This window comes from Rattus norvegicus, chromosome 4, assembly GCF_036323735.1.
Source record: "Rattus norvegicus strain BN/NHsdMcwi chromosome 4, GRCr8, whole genome shotgun sequence".
Taxonomy (NCBI): domain Eukaryota; kingdom Metazoa; phylum Chordata; class Mammalia; order Rodentia; family Muridae; genus Rattus; species Rattus norvegicus.
Window position 1 is genome coordinate 172,650,262 of NC_086022.1, and position 21,081 is coordinate 172,671,342.

At 43.2% G+C, this 21,081-nt stretch overlaps 1 protein-coding gene across 1 annotated transcript in view; it reads right to left on the reverse strand.

The window, feature by feature from the left end:
• The window catches only part of Slc15a5 (solute carrier family 15, member 5), a 93,601-nt gene that overhangs the window by 40,969 nt on the left and 31,551 nt on the right, over positions 1-21,081 (reverse strand). Inside the window, exons 4-6 of the mRNA NM_001192015.1 lie at positions 19,900-20,123; positions 13,615-13,801; positions 1,904-2,086 (exon numbers count right to left, since the gene is read on the reverse strand). Coding sequence (NP_001178944.1) covers positions 1,904-2,086; positions 13,615-13,801; positions 19,900-20,123 — 594 coding nt within the window. The remainder of the gene's footprint in view (positions 1-1,903; positions 2,087-13,614; positions 13,802-19,899; positions 20,124-21,081) is intronic.

Here is a 21,081-nt window from a genome sequence, read left to right on the forward strand (position 1 = left end):
GCATTCCTCAGCTGTGAATTCTTTGTTTAGTTCTGAACCCCATTTTTAATAGGGTTATTTGTCTCCCTGCGGTCTAACTTCTTGAGTTCTTTGTATATTTTGGATATAAGAGGCCCTAGGTCTTATGGAGACTGGATGACCCAGGATGGGGGAATGCTAGGGCTCTGAGGGAGGAGAGGGTAGGCACGTGGGAAAGCACTATCATAGAGGCAGGAGAAAGGGGAAGGGATAGTGGGTTCATGGAAGGGAAACTGGGAAGTGGCATAACATTTGAAATATGAATAAATAAAATAAACAATAAAAAGTCAAACAAAAACACAAACCAAAAAAACCAATATTTCCTGTTACTGAATGTCATCATTTGCTCAGTAAAACCCTCTGAAATTCTATATTTTCATCTATCTCAAACTTCAAATTAAAAAGAAGTAAAAACTTTTGTTTTATATTTTAGTAGTTTTTCTCACTTTTTTATTTTTTAAATATTCATGCATATAGATAATTAAATATGATCACAGGAGTTAACCCATTCTTTTTAGAATCTCCTAAGTCCCTCATAACACAAGACTCCAATCAAGTTCTTGTCCTAAATAGACTTTAATTGCAACCTAATCAATAAAATGCATAAATCATCGTTTTGGTGAATATTTATTAGTGATATATGTGTCAATATGCTAAATATATTAAATATAAAATTATTTATTCCAAATTTATAAGCATTAACTACAAGAAATGTTTTAACAGAATGGAAAAGAAATGTGAATATGATCATGATTATGATTAGACACATTCCGTTCATTTATTTAAACTTTTTAAGTTAAATGCTCTGTTCTCAGACAAGTTTGAAATAAAACAGGCTTGTTAAAGATTTTAGGCAAAGTGAAATTATTGGGATTTTAATTTAGGAGATTTAGGTATAAAATTGTGCTAAGCAGGTGGCATTGGCTATATGAAGATAGTGACTGGGACTGGAGAGATGGCTCAGTGGTTAAGAACACTGGTACTCTAGAGTACCGGGGCTTGATTTCCTGTACCACATGGTGGCTCACAGCCATTTGTAACCCTGGTTCTAGGGGATCAGATGCCCTCTTCTGGCACCCAAAGACATTGCATGCACACAGTGCACATACATAGGCAATTATACCTGGAAAATCATAACACATATATTTCCTTTAGTTAAAGCATGTAAAAATATCCTCAGTAAAGTGTAATGTGGGTTCACTTCCATGTAGCTATCACTTTGTGAGGAACCACGAGGAAGGTCAAACTTTAGATGTGCTTTCCAGGTAATGCTGGTAAGTGTGCAGACACACAAGGACACACACGACTACATTGCAGGGAGTTCTTGAAACATTGTGATACAGTATGAGGCAAATAGTCTAATCAATATAAGCAATCAAGATAATCTAGAAACTTCTGATATTTAATAAACATAATTTAACATGCCTTATGAAATACTGGTGATTACACTTAATCTAGGGTAATTTAATTTGAAGACATTGAGTTATTAGGTAAATTGCATCAAATTCTCATCTCATTTGCATGTTTATATACTCTCCAAGTCCATGAACCACTTCTGGAGGGGTGCAGTTGTGAGTGTGCTTGAGTTAAAGGGAGGGAGGGAGGGATTATGGAGTGTGAATTTTCACACAGTGGACTATAGTTCATGGTCTTCCTGGTTCTTTTCTGTCTGACCAAAGGGTCTTGGCTTTAATCAGGTTAGCGAGTCCCTTTTTCTATATCCAGACAGAATAGTTGGTTATAAGAAGAAGAACAAAGAACATTGAGACATGTTTTAATGAGGGTGAAAATTTAATGAGGGTGAAAACAGCTTTCTTGAGCATCTTCGGGGATGCAGACCAGGGGTGGTGCTCCTCTCAAAGCATTCACTGATAATTCTACTCACCCGCTGGGTTTACCAGGACCTCAGACACTCCAAGCAGCACGTACTGCGGAACCAGATAGACGCAGGCCATGGAGGAAACAGAGGAAAGTTTGCCTGAAGGAGACTGCTCCTGGGCAAGTTTTCTGTGTATTTCTAGGAAGCCGGCCACTGCCACAGAGAAGGCTGCACAAATGTTACCAGCAACTGCGGGAGAGAAGAAAATGAAAAGAGGCTTGGTCACACACTAAAGCACATGGACACACACTAACGAACACACACTAACACACACTAACTAGTCACACACATTCCTTATTCCTTGACTTTCTGGGTGCTTCTGGGACTGAAGGGCTGAAGTCACTCCATTTTGCTCAGTCCACTCTTTCCTGGGCCTTACGTTTGCTGCTTAAGCTTATTGTCCTGAGCTGCAAGGCCCAGAAATGCTAACTTTGTAGGGACATTTGCACAAACTACTGTCCTGTTAACATTATAAAGACGCCGGGTCACAAATGGTGATGATTTCGGAAGTCATTGCAATAGACTTTTTAATCCATACATAGAATCCTAGTTAAAGGATTATTTATTAAGAAACAAACTTTCACACTGTACATCAAATTTGTGGGAATTCCCGCCTCAGTATCCCAAATGCAGAGTCATAGATAAGTTCCAAAAGATGTTTCTGGTCTTTGCACCTAATAGAGAATTGAGGACTAGAAACTGCTAATGAAAAAGGTAAAGAAGGGTAGGTAGGTGGCTTAGCATTTGCCATGAAAGCAAAGGACCCGAGATTGAGTCCCCAGGACCCCCTGAAAAGTGGAACCTGGTCATGTGTAAGTGTGTCCCCAGCATTTGAGGTGACAGACAGACACTGTGAGTTCATTGGCTGCCCAGCCTATTCAACATGGTTCAACAGACTTCAGCCAACAAGCCAACAAGCTTCCGATTCAGAGAGACTCAGCCTCATTTCAGTTTTCTTTACAGCTGTGTAATATTCCATGTCGTATATGTACCGAATTCTTGTTATCCATCCTTCGCTTGAAGGGTGTGCAGGAAGTTTCCGTTTCATGGATATGGTGAACAGGAGAAGGACGGACAGAGCTGAGAAAGTATGTCTGCAGCAGGGCAGAGAGTCCTTTGGGTGTATGCCAATGTGTGGCCTAGCTTGTGCTCACATGGGTGATGAATCTTTAACTTTTTGAGGATTCTTCATACCTATTACTGTCATGCCTGTATCAATGGCAAAATTGTTTCCCTCTCCTTCAGCCACACCAGAATTTGTTGTTTATTTTATTTTATTTCATTTTATTTTATGGAAAGTCAGTTTTCTTCAGTCCTGCAGCTCTGGAGAAACGATCCGTGCTCCATTAGATGGCCCCACAATCTATACAAACATCAGTAAGTGGACTCTGGGTTTAAACAGAAAAGCACATGAAGTTTGGACTGAAAAGTTGTGACCCTGCTTAGAGGAAGAATTAGAGAAAATGGAGGTCGATTGGATCGCTATGCATTGCACAATTGTGTGAAATTGTTCAGCAATGCAACAAATGGGATGGTGATTGACTGACTAAACCACATGATATACAACTGTGGCCTCTACATGTACATGCATGGGTGTGTACTCCACCACACACAGATGTATATGCTCCATACACACACACACACACACACACACACACACACACACACACACACGCACACACACACATATATATATACTATACACACTCATACACACACAACACACGCACATATACATACTATATACATACAGATACGTACCACTCATACATATACATACTATACACAACCACACATATACACATTATACACATACATATACATACCACCCACCCACACACATATATATATATTTACTATACCACCACACATATACATATTATACACATAAATATACACAATACTCACACACATATATATATACTATACACATCATACATGTACATATTATACCCATACATATACACACAACACACATGGATATAATACTATACACACCACACACATACATATACATACTACATACATACATAGACATATCATACACACATACATACTATACACACACACACATATATATACTACACACATACCTACACACACAACACACATACATATACATATTACACACATACATACATACACACACAAATACATATTTCTCAAAGTTCCATTTCTACCATAAAGGGCAGGTGAGAACTCATGTCTCCGTTCTTCCTCTGACGAGGGACTGGGGATAACTCTCCATATTTACATACGGTGGCCTTGGACTTGGGGTGGAAGGATGAGAGTGAATATTAGGATTCTGAACAGCAAGCCCCTCCATCCTGCATACCTTACTCTGAGCATTAGGGGTTTTCTGAAAACAAGACATAGAATGAGTTTCCTCTCCACAGTGGAATACCCTCGCCACTCCCCATCTCCTGTCTTTTCTGGAGAGTGAGAATTCCCATGATTCAATGACATTGGATAAATGTCATCTGTGTACGCACACACTCTATCCACAGCACTGCATGCTGGTAGTTTTGCTCCACTTAGTCAGACATTCCAAAGATTAGACAGAAAACCAGGAAGTAAAGGAGGGATTAAATCAACAAAACTCAACCAGTCAACCACTAACCAGGCAAATGACCAACTAACCAACTAAGAAACCAACCAACTACCTAATCAACCAGTTTCCTAACCATGTAGCCAACTAACCAATCCATCATCTGAGAACCAACCAAGCAGACAAAGATCTCAAGACTATAGACGCTTGAAGAAGAATTTTGAAATACAAACTGAATTGTCTTGGGAATGTTCAACATCTGGTCAATAGCAATTCAAAAGTGAAATATAGAAAAACATAAGGAAGGATGAGTTCTTTTTTTTAATAGTCACAAGTCAGACATTATTCAGAAAGTTAGAGACCTGGGGAATAATCAGCCCTAAACAGGACATCTCCACCAGTCTCTACCCTTAGGGATGAGGGGACTCTGAAATAATGAGACAGAATGTTTAACCCAGAGGAATGGAGGACTCTAAGAAAGCAAGGTCCTCTACCTTAACATGAACAAAGCTCATATGAACGCACAGAGATGAGGCAGCACACACAGGCCCTGCATACGTCTGGACCAGCTGTATACATCATGCCTTCTAGTTTAGTGTTTTTATGCGATCCCTAAGTGAGCAGATCTTTGATTTTGTGCCTTCTCTTTGGCTCTTTTCTGTTTGTTTGTCTTGTCCAGTTCTGGTGTGATGGAGCTTATCGTATTATATTTAATTTTGTTTTACTTTATTAGCGTCCCTTAGGAACTGGTTGTTTTTGTTTTTCTAACAAGATCCAGAAAGGGGATGGATCCAGATGGGAGGGGAGATGGAGAGGAACTGGGGGGAGTAGGGGGAGGGAAGCCATAATCAGAATACATTATGTGAGAAAAAAAATACTATTTTCAATAAAAGAAAAGAAATGGTAATAGATTTTTTTAATTGAGTTTGCCAGGACCAACTGCATAATGGTTGAAAAATTCTTTGCCAGGATGCAATAATCTGTAGTTGTTTTAAAACATCTTGGAAAAGCCTTTCTTAGGAGGTCAAGTCATAAAAATAGGAATGAGTGTCGAGTCGGTTTCTCATTGTAATTTGCAGCTTGAAGACATCGCTCAGTGGTAGAACATAGGCTTAGTATGTGGGAAGCCCTTTTCCAGACTCTCCACAGAGAGGTACTTGTTAGGGATTGGTTCCAGTGCTATTTGTGTTAATTCAGCTCCCAGGAAATCACCCGGGAACTGCAAGGCTGGGCTGAGGGTCCCTGCCCCCAAGTTGGCTCTGATTGGGAAATTAAGTTGCCAGTGGCCAATGGCTGAGCCGGGAGACAGAGGCGGGACTTTCAGGATTTCCGGGCAAGAAGTGCAGGAGAGAGGGATGAGGGATTCCGCCATGACAAGAGCATAGGAGATGGGCCACGCTGGGAACATGCAGGAGGGAGAAACGGCCGAAACATAGGTGCAAAGGGGAAAGTGACCCCAGAAGGGATTGCCCAGCAGGATTCATGGCAGCAAAGATAAAATATAGAGTTAGTAAGTAATAATCCAGAGATATCAGAGGAAATCGTGTGTTAGCCGCGGGGAGGTTTGGGTGCGTCCTTCGACTGTGCTGCTTATGGGGATATTAAAAATAAGCCGGCGTGTATATGGCTTTCATTCGTGAATCCAGAGCTCTTAGGCAGGTGCAGAGGAGGTGCACGCACGGGCCAGGAGCGTAGAGCCGTTCTGATACGATACCTCTACAGGTACCTGGTTTAGAATTCGACTTCTGGGAGTGTCTTCTGAGATGCCTTTCATGTTAAACAATCTAGACGGAAAGCCGCATACACTGGGTACTTCGTATCACTCGGGCTGGTCTGTAGCCACACCACCCAGACCTCACCTCATCTCAGGGGAAGCAGGGTTGCTATTCCTTGGCTGGGAGACCACCAGCTGTTCTGTCAAAAGGTTTATAATTTGCCTGAGAAAGTTTGTAGTGCGTCTGCCAATTTGTTAGGCCAGGTCTGCGGTTTGGGTTTTCTGTAATGGCCAGCAGTAAATGCACAGCCCACAAGCCAAAAGGCAAAATTAAGAAAACTCAAGCATGTGTGTAACAGGCGAAAAAAAATTTTTTTACAACTTTTTAATGAATCACATTCAAAATAACAATCTGTGAGGGAATTGGGTAGCGTCACTCAGGTGGGGCTCAGAGATAACATTTCTTACGACCAAATACCTTGGCGTGTTCATGTGTTCAAGTATCCCTCAGCTTCCGTGTCTAGAGGCAGATGTGCGGCCAGAGGTGGTCCAGGGCTACAGTGTTTGCTGTTTCTGGATTTTATCTCTGGCTTGATAACAAATGATACGTTTTCACCCCAGAAAGCCGTCCTGGACCCTCCTCTGCCCTTGGCACTTCACCGTGTGGCTGTCTGTAGTGGTAGCGTCACTGAGAGCTTGTTTGCTATGGAGGCCCTCAGGCACACACCCAACAACAGAAGCAGAACTGAAAGCACTGAAACCAGAGGGTGTCCATCCAAGGTCCCCCCTCAGCGTAGAACAGTATCTGACTGATCCGGCATAATCCAACCAAGGGTCCCGCTCCAGACAGAGTTGGGCAAAGGCACATTTAATTCAAAGTTTCGAAAACTCCTTGTATTCTGCTGAGGCAAAACACCTGTTTTATGAAGAGAGGGGATTTATTTTCTCAGGTTTAAAGGTTAGGGAGTTTGCTGTTTGGTCCAAGGTGGGGCCTCAAATTTTAGTTACGTCCTCTGAAGAAGATGAATTCTGTGATGTCCCGGAGTATAAGTCAGAGGGCAAAAGGGATCCTTGATTAGGGACATAGAATTCCGTTCATGCCTCGGTCACTGGTCACCATCCGAACATCCCAATACTGTCCCCTTGGGAGTTAAATTTCAATGCGACTTCCAGAGAGGATGAACCCATTTAAACTATAACACACATTGCTTAGGTGATCCGGGACACAGGAGATTGAACACGGAGGATCTAAAAGCCTGCATTCGCTGCTTCAGACTCAGGCCAGTGAAAAAAAGACTTAAAAAATTCAAAGTTTGGTTCCGACCCGAGTTTAATTTTTTTTTTTAAATTAAATGTGGGCGAGATCCCAACACAACCAGAGCAGAGGGTCATTGATCAGAATGTGCACACTTTAAAGTTGCTGTAGATCTGTATTTAGAAGATTGAGCACGCGGTTCCGGGAGAGATACCAAATAATCTATGCCTTAATGTTGGCTGTGTGACTGTGGACAAGCCCGTAAGCATCTCGGGGTTCTCATAATTTACATTACTGTCTTGGCATGCAACACTTTTCAAAACTAGGGCGCAGTGAAATAGAAGAAAGTTGGAATTCATTCCAGAATTAACCTTTGGTTTACTGTCATACATCAAGGCAAAAATCTATCAATAAATAATGGACGTATTAGTTAGTATTTTGAAGGTATTGGCTGAGCTTATCCACTAGGAGGACTGTGGAGTGTCCGTGGGGAGTCTGATGTATGTGTCCGATGTTCCGTACTTTTCACTCCAATGTGCTGTCGAAGTGAGCACCGTGCTTTCCCAGAGCTGTGACATTCTATGGAAAGGCTAGCACATTGTCCCCAGATCTAGCGGCTTTCCAGGACAGAATGCGAACCTGATAATGGCCTCACTGTCATGTGCTTGCTGCCTCTGGGGAAGATACTCCCACTATTACAATGGTGTGTGTTGGAGCTAGAGAGACGGCTCAGCGCTTAACAGTGCTCCTGGATCTTGCCGATGGTCAGGATTCGATTCCCAGCACCAACATGGTGGCTCACAACCATCTGTTCCAGGGCATCCGATGTCCTCTCCTGGCCTCCAAGGGTTGCAAGCATGTGATATGCAAAAAGTAAACTCACAAACACCGGCCTGTGTGTGCAAACTTTTATTGGTTTTGCTGTTGCGTGCTTCCGTGTTTGGGTGGAACCGCCCTCCGCTGCCTGGTTTCTCTTTGGACCACTGATCTCGTTTCAGGAAATGGGCCTCTCGGTTCTCTCTTAGTTTTTGCATGTGGAACAGATCATCCCTTTAACCAGAGCAGACCCAACACTGCTCTCTAGGAGGCATCGGTTATCGCTTCAGAGCATCCACCTACTTCACTCCAAACTTAACTCCCATTTTATGTTGCATTGAGACCTGAGGGTATTAATGTGCCTTTGTTAAACAATTGAACGCCTAAGAAGATTAATGGCCGCAGGGGACTATGAAAGAGACCCCTTTTACCTACGTGCACAGTTTGTTCTATTATATCATTTGCAATGGGCATGTAGCATTTTTCTTGGGAAAAACCATCAGTTTGAAAACCTCATGGAAAGGAGTAAGCCCAACCAGGCATAATCTCTCATGTCGGTATTCCCAGTGCTCGGGGCTGAGGAGGAGGAATGCTGTAAGTCAAGGACATCCAGGACTGTAATAGCATGGACTTGTTTAAAAGCAGAAGAGAGGAAGGAGGAGGGGGGAAATGTAATCTTGTCAGACTTAACTGTACTTTCACTTAAAGTTACTGGAGCCGGGACTTTGATTTTAGGCTGACCATTATTCCCTTTGCAATGGAAACATCATGTGACAGCCAATTAGAGGACACACTGGAAGGTACTGGTCATGCATAAAGGGACCAACACTTTGCTGAACTGTATTACAACCAGATTTCAGCACAGTCAGAATTTCCAGGTTGTTTTAGAGTAGACCTTATTTGAGCATGTGAATTTATCTTGTCTGACTACATTTTGACTTAAACGATACCTCAAAGCCAAGAGAATTCCGTGATCGGGGTTTGTCTGAGAGTTGTCAGTAATCCTAATTGGACTCAATTGATCAGATTAATACTGGGGTGTGTCAGTACTCGATACTGAATGCCACAGGTTATAGGAATGGACTCTATGTAGTCAATGCATAGGAAAGAAATACTCACAGTGCAAACAATTTTGTACCGTGAATCAATAGTACGGCTATGCACGACAGGTGGTATTACCAACTTTAGAATTTTGGTAAACTAAGGTTGACCTTTAAGTAGATACATCCGTGCATAGGTACTATTAGGAAATAGAATCTAGAAATACTGGGAGCACATCAGCGCTTTGCCTGGCTTAGCTCTGGAAGGTATAGAGGCGTTTTTGCTTTGTTGTTTGTCTGTCTGTACTTCTGCTGCTGTTTGTTTGTCCTGATGGTGTCTTCTCATGTATCCCCCTAGCTGGCCTCAAATTCACTCTGAAGCTGAAAATGACCTTGAATTGTTTGTCTTGCTTACACCTTTGAGTTCTAGGGCTACAGGCAGGCATAATCATGCCTGGTTTACAATGTGCTCGGGGCCTAAACAGGGGCTTTGTGCACTCCAGACAAGCTCTTTACCATCTAAGCCACATCCCCAACACGAGAGACATTTTTAATGACTGACATACTTCGTGGTTTTATTTGCTGATGAATTCAACAGTCTATGTTGTAAAATAGAAATCGTTTTCATTGCATTGTATGTGTGCTAGGTAAAGCAAATGACTTATTAAATTTCAGGTTTGATTAGCTAGCTGAGATCTCCCCAATCTCTCAGGGGTCTGGGCTGTGATCCTACCTCCCAGACATTGTCATTGTCTTTGCCACCCACTTCGACTGAACATGATGGTTCCTGAAGGGGGAGGAACTTAATTTTGTCAGGAGTAGGACGGGGCACGAAACAGCTACTGACTGTCACAGCGAGAGAAGTCATGGGATAATGTTCAACTCTATGACATCTGAAATCTTATTGGAAACGGATCTCTGGGCATGTCTGAAATGGATGTCCTACACCCACCCTATTCTAGTTGCTTTGAAAAACAACACACAAAAGCAACCGGGTAGAGGAAGGGGCTTATATGGCTGACACTCCATGCCACAGGTTTTCAGTGTGGGAGGTTGGGCAAGGAACCCAAAGCAGAAGCCATGGGGACATGATGCTTGCTGGCTCAGCCAAGGCTCCTCCTTGCGAGCTTTCTTTATACAAGTCAGGACTATCTGCCTAAGGGTGGTTCTGCCCACAGTGGACAGTGCCTGCCTACATCAATCAGTTGTTAAGGCAGAAGACAGATATGATCAGAGCCTTCTCCTGTATGGTCCAGGCTGCGCCATGATGGCAGTTAGAGTATGATAACGAGGGGATACACTAATGTGACAACACCCCTCCATGGGCTGGAGTCCCAGGCTGAGTGTGAAGAAAGTGAGTTGAATGCCAGTATCCCTTCTCCCTGCTTTTGTGTGATGCTGTATGACCTGATGCCGAGTTCTCCAGTCACTGTACCTTATTTGTTCCAGAGGACTACATCCCCTTCAGGCATGAGCCAAAACAATCCCCTCCTCCTTTGGTCGGATATTTTGTCACACTTTCAAAGAACTTCACTAGCAGGGAAGCAGTTAATTTACTTTCCCCTGCTAACTGAACACGGCAGTGAAGATTCCAAATCGTTAATGCTGATAATTTAACATATGTTCTGTGACAGCCACACATAACTGAATAATGGAATAATATTAATAATTCTGATGATAACAATAGTAATCATGGTATAATGACCACAGAGTTAGAACACCTGAATTCAGATGACACTACTGGGGTGAGCTTTGGTATGTTTACGGTTTATTATCTAAATGTATTACATATATATATATATATATATATATATATATATATATATATATATATGACGGTGCCCACGATCAAACTAGGAACTCATAAATACATGCCCATTCATAATTTATACACCTGTATACTTCACTGATATTTTCAGGCCTTTGAGTTCAAAGGGGAAGGAAATTTTAGTATTAGACGGACTCAATTATGCAAATCTGTATCAGAAAGTACCCTTGGTTTGGCTTTCATGTCCTGGTGAAACTTGTTAATCTTCCATAATCATAAGCAGAATATGGAAAGCCCACCCAGATATCTAGTTTAAAAGATGCATATTATTATATGTTTATATTCCCAGAGCAAAACATTATGCAAATAAATGAACAAGTATGCAAATGAATGAACATGTATGCAAATGAATGAATGAATGGAGTCTGGCTTAGGAAACAACTGAATTCACGATTCCATCCCCAGCGGAGCAAAGCTTCATTTCCTTTGAAGTGAGTCTAGCTTTCTTTTCTCCGGCCCAATCTGTCTCTTACTCATTTGACAGGGGAATAGTTCAGCTCACCAACAGCATCAAATGACGGGCTAGACAATTATGTCACCTCTCTCTGCGAGAATGGCCACGACTTCAAATACGTCATAGAGAAAGTTGAGCAAATTTATTCTGAACGTAGGAGGCTTCATTCTAGTGAAGGATTTCTAATTAAGCTGTTGTAGCTGGGCTGTTTGCCTGCTTTCCTACAGGACAGGTGAAAAACTTTTATGTATCAATTTAGTTGCTCTGCCTTGGAAGTTTCATGATACTTGTATAAAACTGCTAGGGCTTTTGACATTTTGTAACAGCCATGGACCCTCGACACAGACTTTTTTTAATTCTGTTTCAATAGTGAGTCCCCAAAAGTCAAACCTACAAGGTTCTATGTACTTTCATTTGTGCCTCCAAAGTTCAGAGGAGAATCCAGGGCATTTTCTAAATAATACTGCTTTCTTGGATTTCTTCTGCATTAGAAGACCAAGGAAGCATGTTGAAACTCAGAGATTGTTAAAAAGAATAATTATTAGGATTCATATTTTGCTAAATGCTCAGGATTTATATCTTGCTGCATGCTATTGCAATAGTGGCAGGCCTACCTGTGGAGAATAAATTCTGGAAACTTGTGAGTCTCTGTCGGTGATGGTTTTAGTCACCTTGAGTTCTGACTGAGACCAAACACCTTGTTGAGACAGGATTGTGCCCAGGGGTTTGAGGAAGCACGGAGGAAGCTGTGCCTTCTGTACAGAAAACATCAGGAAGGATGGGTGTGTGGCCAGAAGGCCCCGGCCTCTGGTCTTTAAGGAGAGACAGAACAGCTCAACCAGCCAGAAAAAGAAGTCGTCTGGAATCTGATCCTTGACTCTTTCAAGGGAATCATGTATCTATCAACTATCACTTTTGTTTGCCTTGTGTGATGTTTTCCAAGAGTTTCCAGTTAGGCTTGCTTGCTTATCTATCTATCTATCTATCTATCTATCTATCTATCTATCTATCTATCTATCTTTCTTTCTTTCTTTCTTTCTTTCTTTCTTTCTTTCTTTCTATCTTTCTATCTTTCTATCTTTCTATCTTTCTATCTTTCTATCTTTCTATCTATCAATCAGTGGACAAGTGGTGTGCCCTGACAATGGCCCGGGATCACTAACATTTGTAAGGCTTCTACTGAGTATCCATTCTGGGCACCCCTGGCATGCCGCATGCTTCCAAGTCTCATATAATGAGGAGGCATCCCAAAATTCACGTATGTTATTCCTCTCAAAGAAATTCAAAGTGAGCAAGGTGCAGACAGAAGAGCTCAGGTGTGCGTTTCAAAGTCACGCAGTCACAGTTCAGTGGCAGAAAATGCCCGGGCTACACTGTTACACTTGCCCTGTGGTTCCCTGCCAATGTCTTACTATACAGGGTTGGGAGAACAGACCCATCAGAATCAACTATGCTGCCTTTTCTCCATTAACCAGATGATTTTATTTTATAGCTTAATATGTATGTCCTAAGGAAGCTATCTTAAATTGTTTCACTTTGAGAAACCCCTGAAAATCATTGCTATACTCCTTACTATCTGAAGAATTACTATACGGGGGCCGTGAATTAGAGAATTAATTTTTCTCTTTCAGAGCCAGAGACAGAACCAGTGGCTTTATTCATGTACGGCGAGTGCTTCAGAGCCATATCTCGGTGCTCACAGTACTAATTTTTAATAAACTTTGTTACTGGTTCAGAAATTAAGACCATTAATTTTTGAGACTCACTAAGCACCTTCTTGGTTTAGGACCACATTAGGGACAGATTCAGGAGTGAGGCCTGCCCTCCTGAAGGGAAGTCTGTTTAGTGGTATTTGGAGCATGACTGACTTCTGAAGAGGCCGGAAAGGATTGAAGAGACCACGTTGATGCCTGAGTAAACCTGGATGCTGCCACTCATACATTTATTATTAAATTGGAAAAGCTGGGAGCATGTAGCTAGTTTAACAGTCTTTTTTTTGGGGGGGGGAATGGGTGTTGTCTAAGTTGCAAACAAGACCCTCAGAATCCTCCGTTGTACTTACTAATGCACACTGACAAGAACGGTCCGTCTCTCTTAGAGGGAAGTAGACAGTTGCTGAAGAAATCCATAAATGGACCCAGGGTCAATAAGGGCAGAAGGCTGATGGCGTTCATTAGCGCAATTGGCAGAGGGACTCCGCCCAAGGTCCTGTTGGAATGCATGGTCTGAAGATAATATCCCGAAGGAATCTGTATTTGAGGAAGAGGAGAGTTAGGCACTGAGGCAGTGGCTTAACTTTGATGGGACTATACATTGTCAGATGCCTCCCCTCTCCTGCACACTCTGTGACAGTGACACAGATGTCACTCAGCTTTTCAAGACCCAACAATGAGCTGAGAGAGGACCTGTGGCCGCATACACCCCTCTGTCCAGTCCACTGTCTATGTGCACTTGGTTCTGACTTTTGTTCACCTTCATATGTTTCTCGAGCTTTGTTAGCGAGCCCACGGGTATGGAGTCAAGTCGCTTAGATCCCCCGGACAACGATTTCATGCACATTCTAGCAAAAAACACCAGAGTATAGGAAGGGTGTCTGTTCTTCACTCCAAGGAAGCAGAAAAGAGGGGCTAGCCTAGAATTTCTAAATGACATCTAGTTTGGTGACAAAATAGGGTTGGTTTTCTTTTTACCTGAGAAGGGACTAATAGGGAAGGCACATTACCTGAGGAGGGCTATCTCCGTGAGCTTCCCACATGGGCTTTGTTTCTAACCTCAACTAAGTAACAAGAGGGAAAACAGGACCAAATTCTCAGTGTTTGTGGCTCCCTTTTAGATGTTTTTATTCAACCCTTTGCTGTATGTGTAGTTTATGTGCTTTGTGTACTGTGTGCATGCAGTACCAACAGAAACCAGAAGAGGGCATAGGATCCCTCTGGATCCTGGTTGGGAGGCACCACGTGGGTGCCGGAAGTTGAACCCAGGTACCCTGCAGGAGCAGCTGGTGCTCTTTACAGCTGGGCCATCTCTCCTCAGCTCTATCGATTACTTTCTAAGCTGACTCTGACGTGCTAATAGTTGTGGTTTCCATGTGTCCCCCATCCTGTCCCCCAAAGAATATGTGCTTGGACACTTGATCCCCAGTATGTGGTGTTGTGCGGGTGACTGTGGAACTCTGAAGAGAGGGGGCATGCTTTGAGGTTTGGTATCCTACCTGCTTGCTCTAAGTGTTCTGACTACAGATGCAATGTGACCAACCACTTCATGTCTTCTGTGTCATAACTCTGTGGCCCTTCTTGAACTGGGAGTCAAAGCATACCCTTCCTCCTTTAAGTGGTTTGTGTTGGATAGTTTGTCACATCGATGAGAAAGGTGACTGATGCACTATTCAACCTCTCCAGAACCTGTGGGGAACAGGTCTCTATGTTAACTCAAACGATGACAGAATTTTAAAACTGTCCTTTGCTCTACCTCACAGTCTCAATGGACTGCGACAACTTTTTCGTATTTAAGGAAATATTCATGCTAACCAAATCTATAACACTAACTTCTGGTCTCTTCCTGTAGGACAAGTTTCCAGTGGGTCAACAGATCAGAACCAAGACATACTCATCACACATAACAGGGACATTGCTTCATGCTTCTAAGTGACCTTAGTGGCACATAAGATGCCTTTGAGCCCCAATAGCACACAAAGCCACCGAGAGAGGCACAGGTCAAAGACTCACACGTCTCTTCCTTGGGGGATGCGACACTGCTTTTCATACAGTACTAGAGCCGAGGTGAGAGATGCTTTCCCAGCATCCCGGGGGAGTCACTCTGCTCCAACACCCACATGGCTTCACGCCGACCCCGTCTCTCTAGTTGGCTGTACAAACTGGGAGGCTCCAAGGCAGAGCAACAGAGTCTGGGCAGCTGTTAACACGCTGACCAATGATAAAAGGCATTTCTTGCTATGCCATCTGCTCAGACATAGGGCTGAACCACGTTTTCACATAGCTCACCTTGTCTACAAAAAACACACCCCACTGGTCGTTTATCTTGCTCTTTAATGTAATCCTTAGGATAATAAACAAGGGCTGCTTTCGTCCAATACAGAAGGTGAGAATAAAAGGGTGTGTTAGCTATTTCTGCTCTGCTTCCACAAAATTATCACACACACACACACACACACACACACACACACACACACACACACAGGGGGGGTGGGGGAGGGAGAGAGAGAGAGAGGGAGGGGGGGAGGGAGAGAGAGCGCTATCAGAGGGAAAACGAACAATATGCTGGCAGTGGAGTAAGTTTAGGTGTGAGCATCAGAGCAGGTTCCTGTTACTGATTTCAAATGAGAATTATTGTTAATCAGAATTAAGTTATTATCGGCATGAAGGCATGAATCACAGACACCGGAACCTGTTAACTTAATAATGTTGCAAATGTGTCATTAATCTTTAGTGAAGCGATATTAATATATTGCCTAATCCAGGGAAAGGCTGTGGTGCCCTGAAAGCTTGAAATCGTTCCTGCCTCAAGTTCTGAAATCCCCCCCCCCCCCTTGTAAAACTTTAAATCCTTTTATTTCCCGCAGGCCTCTGAGTGTTCAGCAGTAACTGCTGTCAATAGGGATTCATTCTCACCTTTGAGAGGCTCGAATGTCAAACGGCAACCTTGTCGGCCTTAACATCAACATATTTTAAATATATGGCATGGACCTGAAGGTCAATTATTGCTACTAAATCTAAAACATGGAATTCTGGGACGTTTTATACCTGGCGCTTTGATTCCTTTTGTATTAATGATTATTTCACCTGGCCGAAAAAGTCTTGCCTCGACCTGTCCTGGTGGGGATTTCCTTGGCCAATCTGGAGAAGTATGCTCTAGCATTTTCTTTTAATTTCCAGCAAAACACCGTTCCATATAAGTTTGGTACCTACGGAGTCTGTGTGAGGGGTACTCAGTCAAGTGTCAGGGAGCTGTTGTGGATAATGGTGAAGGGTTTCGCTCCAGCCTTGAGTGTGGGCAACCATGCCCCGGATGGTAATCAGTTCACAGTTACTTAATCTTCTGTTCACGGGGGCCTTAGACGTTTAGTAATTTTAACGACAAGGTCTCAAAGTACAGCAGGTATCCAGGATAGCCTTGCGTTCACTCTGTAGCCCAGGCTGGCATTGAAGTCACAGTAATCCTCGTGCTTCAGCCTCCCCAATGTGCCATGTGCCATTACACTGAGGTTCTAAGCCTCTGGCTTGTGACAATCCCAGTGGCTGCTCACTCTTTCTGTGAAGATTAAAGTAGATATTCAGAAGGTAAGCTGGTGAGATGGCTTGACTGAAATCTATATGGTAACAAGTGACAACTGACTCCTAGGTGGTGTCTTTGACCTCCAAACACAGGGCATGGCAGGTGCCCATTTCCCTGCATCAAATCAATGTAGATATTTGGAAGTCATCTTTAAGAAGCTCTGGTGAACATTAAATACTTGAGGTTTTTTTCTTCGTTAAACTGGGCAACTGTTTCCTTACAATTCAGCTTAGCAAATTTTTCTTTACTTGTGTGTTTGTGTGCATGTGTGAGTATGTGTGCTGTGTGTGAAAGTATGTGTGTCTGTGTGCATGTGTGAGTATGTGATGAGTATGTGTATGGGTATGTGAGAGTATTTATATATATGTGTGTGTGTGTGGGTGCATTACGTGTATGTGTGTCTGTGTGTGGTGTGTGTGTTAGTCTGTGTCTGTATGTTTATGTATGTACGTGTTTGTGTGTGTGTGTGTCTGTGTCTGTGTCTATGTATGAATGAGTGTATGGGCATGTGAGAGTGTGTACATGTTTGTGTGTTGTATGTGAGTGTGTGCATATGTGTGTATGTTGTGTGTGAGTGTGAGTCTGTGTGTGTGTGTGTGTGTGTGTGTAGAGCGAGAAAGAGAAAAGGAGATGAGCACTAGATGGGAAGAGGGAGTCAGAGGCAGATGGGAGGGGACAAGAGCAGGTAACATAAAGTGTGGATATATATATCATATATATATGATATATATGATATATATATATATATATATATATATATATATATATATATATATAAAGATAGAGTTTACTGAAATGAAAAAAAGGTTCACATGTGGAGAGAAATACAATACCACTTCACCAGGAAGACAAAGAGTTTGGAACCTGTGCTCTTGGCACAGAACAGTTTAAATGTAACTATGGACCGATGAGTGACTTGGTCTAGAGCTAGGAATTTGGTCACCATTATTTTTTCATGTCTAGGGGCCTTTCTAGCAATGCCCCTGTAAATGGAGAGGGCTCTGCTGAGTCTCGTTCTGGTGCCTGCTTCTAGGTGTACAATCAGGAGGATTCCCAGCCTGCATAGCTTCCATGCACTGTTTGGAGCAGGAGTTAGGAAACCTTTCTGTAAGGGATCAGGCGACGTGGATCAGGTCCACACGGGGGTTTGTTGAGAGCTTTTCAGTTCTGTCACCTTTAAATATGAGCAGCCACAGACACAGCAAACCAACGGGCATGGCGGTACTCTGATACAACTTTTTGTGGACGTTAAACGTTAACTTCCATATGCTCTTCAAGCAGCACAGACTACTCTTGTTATTTCCCCAATGAGGCAAAACTATTCAAACCATCATAACTTGCTCTACACACGAAAATGAAAAGAGAACCAAGAGATTGTTCTAAGGACAGAGGTGCTTGCCGCACAAATCTAGTGACCTGGGTTCGAGCCCCAGATACAAAATAAAGGGGGAAGAACAAAGCCGACTTCTGTTGTCCTCTGACTTCTGGAAGAGCACCAAGCCACCCTGTATCCCCTCCCACACCGTGCACTCGTGCACACACAATAATAATACATATTCTAAACATGGGTCATGGGCTGAGCCTGGCTTGGAGGCAGAAGTTTGCTAGGTCCATTTTTTTTAACTCAACTTTTGCTGTGGTAAAACACCAGGAACAAACGTTATCTTAGGAAGAGAAGGTTTATTTTAACTTAGGACTCCAGAGGCACTGTCTGTCACAGTCACCAAGGGCTAGGAATCCAGGCATGGTGGAAGGAGCGGGAAGCTGGCTGACCACAGGTTCACCCACACACAGGAAACACAGAGAAAGAAGAGAAAATGGAATGAGGCTGTGAACCCTCAAAACCTGTCTCCAGTGACGTAATTCTTCCAGCAAGGCTCTGACTCCACAGACACTGTCTTCCCCGGGGACCAAACGTTCAAACACATGAGCCTACCCGGGACTTTTCTTATTTACCTCTTCACCCAGGGTTTCTAGGGACAGGCATGGGCTATTTTGAGAGTGGCAGGCTTCTTTCATTTTCTCTCATGGCTGTTAGCTGACAGGTCACCTTAGCTTCTTATCCTTAAGTCGTTTAACTTTCTGTGCACACCTCTTCTTCAGCACACGAAGCTGGGGTTAGACAAGCTATTTTTTCTCCATCTCTATCGTCCTGTGATTGAGGCGCACGACTCACTCATTAGCTTTCTAAGTTCTAAGATGGGGTTGGGGTAGCCATCGAGAAAGTCCCTAAGTTTGCTCAAAGACTTTCATAACTATTCTGCTCCGTAAATAACTTGACCGTAATTACATTAATTCGTTTAAAAAATCACATATATCTACAAAAGACACTCTGGGCTTAGTGCTTTCTCTTTGATTTCCTCCCGGCGCAAGGACTGAATCCCGGAAGGCTTGTATGTGAGCAGGAAGAGAATCGAGTCCTCATTAGTACTCGCACTTGAAGAGTTACTGAAGGTGGACGAAGTTGGCGCCTTAGGGATGCTTTCTAAAGGTTTGATGAAGGGGGAGGCGAAATCTGTGCTTGGGAATCACCTCTGGGTCTAGGATTGTCATGAAGATTCTAAACCTTAGGGCTCTGTTCTCTGAGACACTTGCCCACGCCACTGACCAGCCTTGGACAGTCCTGCAGAGCTGGTCCTATCTAGGGGCTCCCGAGAACCTGCTGAGCTCTTAACACTAGAGGCTGAATTGTTCAGAAAATAGGTTGTAGCTTGAACGTGGAATGTCTCCTCTAAACACTCATCTGCTTGAACACTTTGTGTCCAGGTGGTGGCGCTGTTTGGGCAGGTTGTGGAGCCTTGATGAAGTGGGTGGGTTTCCTGGGGCTAGCGTCACTTCCTGTCTGTGGACTGTGATAGGGCCATATCCCCCAAGCTGTTGCTCCTTGCTCACCGCCACAGACAGCATCCCCTCAAACTGTGAGCCCCAAACAGACACCCTCCTCCTCAAGGTGCTTTTGTCCCGTATTTTATCCTGGTAAAAAAATGTCTGCTACAAAATGGAAATACACAAAGTTGCCCTGTCGTTGTTGGCGAGCGTTGGCCACCATCCTTACCTGCGTAAGGCACATTCTGTATATGAGCTGGAAGCTGAAGAGAGACAAAAGGGCGGAGAAGACATTTTCTGTCTCTTCCTCCTGGAGTTCACAGTGGCAAACACCTTGTTTTGCCATGGCACGGGCTAACCAACTTGATCCGGCTCGCCCAAGATGGCAGTACAGCAGGCAGCGTGTTTTCAGGACCCTAGCAAACGCCCTGGAGACGGTCGGGAGGGAGCAATCTGCAGAGCATTGGAGATGGCATATGTTAGCATACAGGTGGCCTTTCAGCCCTCGCAGACAGGAAGAGAGAACTGACTCCTAAGGACAAAAGGTAGCAAAAGTGGCAGAGGGCATCCACCCCTGAGGGGTTGGATTAAAAAGGAGCTGCTGACAGGATGGCTCCCGATGACCAGCCCAGGGTGGTGCCTGACAGCTGATGTAGAAAATGAAAAAAGGTAAGATCAACTGTGACACATTAGAAGGAAGTCGTGTGACAAATATGGCACCAGCGCAGAGAATTTCCGAGTCTCTTAGAAGTCTCTAACTTTGCTCATTAATGAATAAGAGAACCTGGACTTTCTTTTACATCTTTTACTCAGGAACCAGGGCTATTCTGTAAAATATAAATAATCCTTGTTTTACTTGTCAGGTAGCAGTTGATTTTTTTTTTTTAATTTTGACACAAAGATAAAGGCAGATGTGTTCTTTTCTTTGATTCTGTACCTGAATTTCCAGACATAAAATTAAAGGTCTAACTCTTTAAATGTCTTTATGAATGTTGACGATGTTACTAAAACTTCAGGCTGTGTTAGTTGGCTTTTCCAGTAGTTTCCTCCCGGTTGACATAGAGGACATCGTAGAAATGTTGCGTTGGCTTAGATGTTAGCATCTGCCCACTCAGCTATGTGAACCTCCCTGGTACCTCTTCTACGATGACATTACACCTTTTGTTTGTCTCTCTTAGGAGTCCCTGCTCTTGTGACAGGGAAGACACCTGTAGTGTGTAGTCCAGCTGTGCCACCTTGATTGGGAAACTTTTTCACACTACTCCCTTTGACCAGACCAAAACCTTCCACGAATTATAGACACCAAATTTGGTATGATACATGTGAAGAAGACATTTGCGTTTCTCTCAGTAAGTCATCCAGAGATACTTCAAGTAAGTCGAGTGTCACTTTATGGTGCCCAATTTTACCA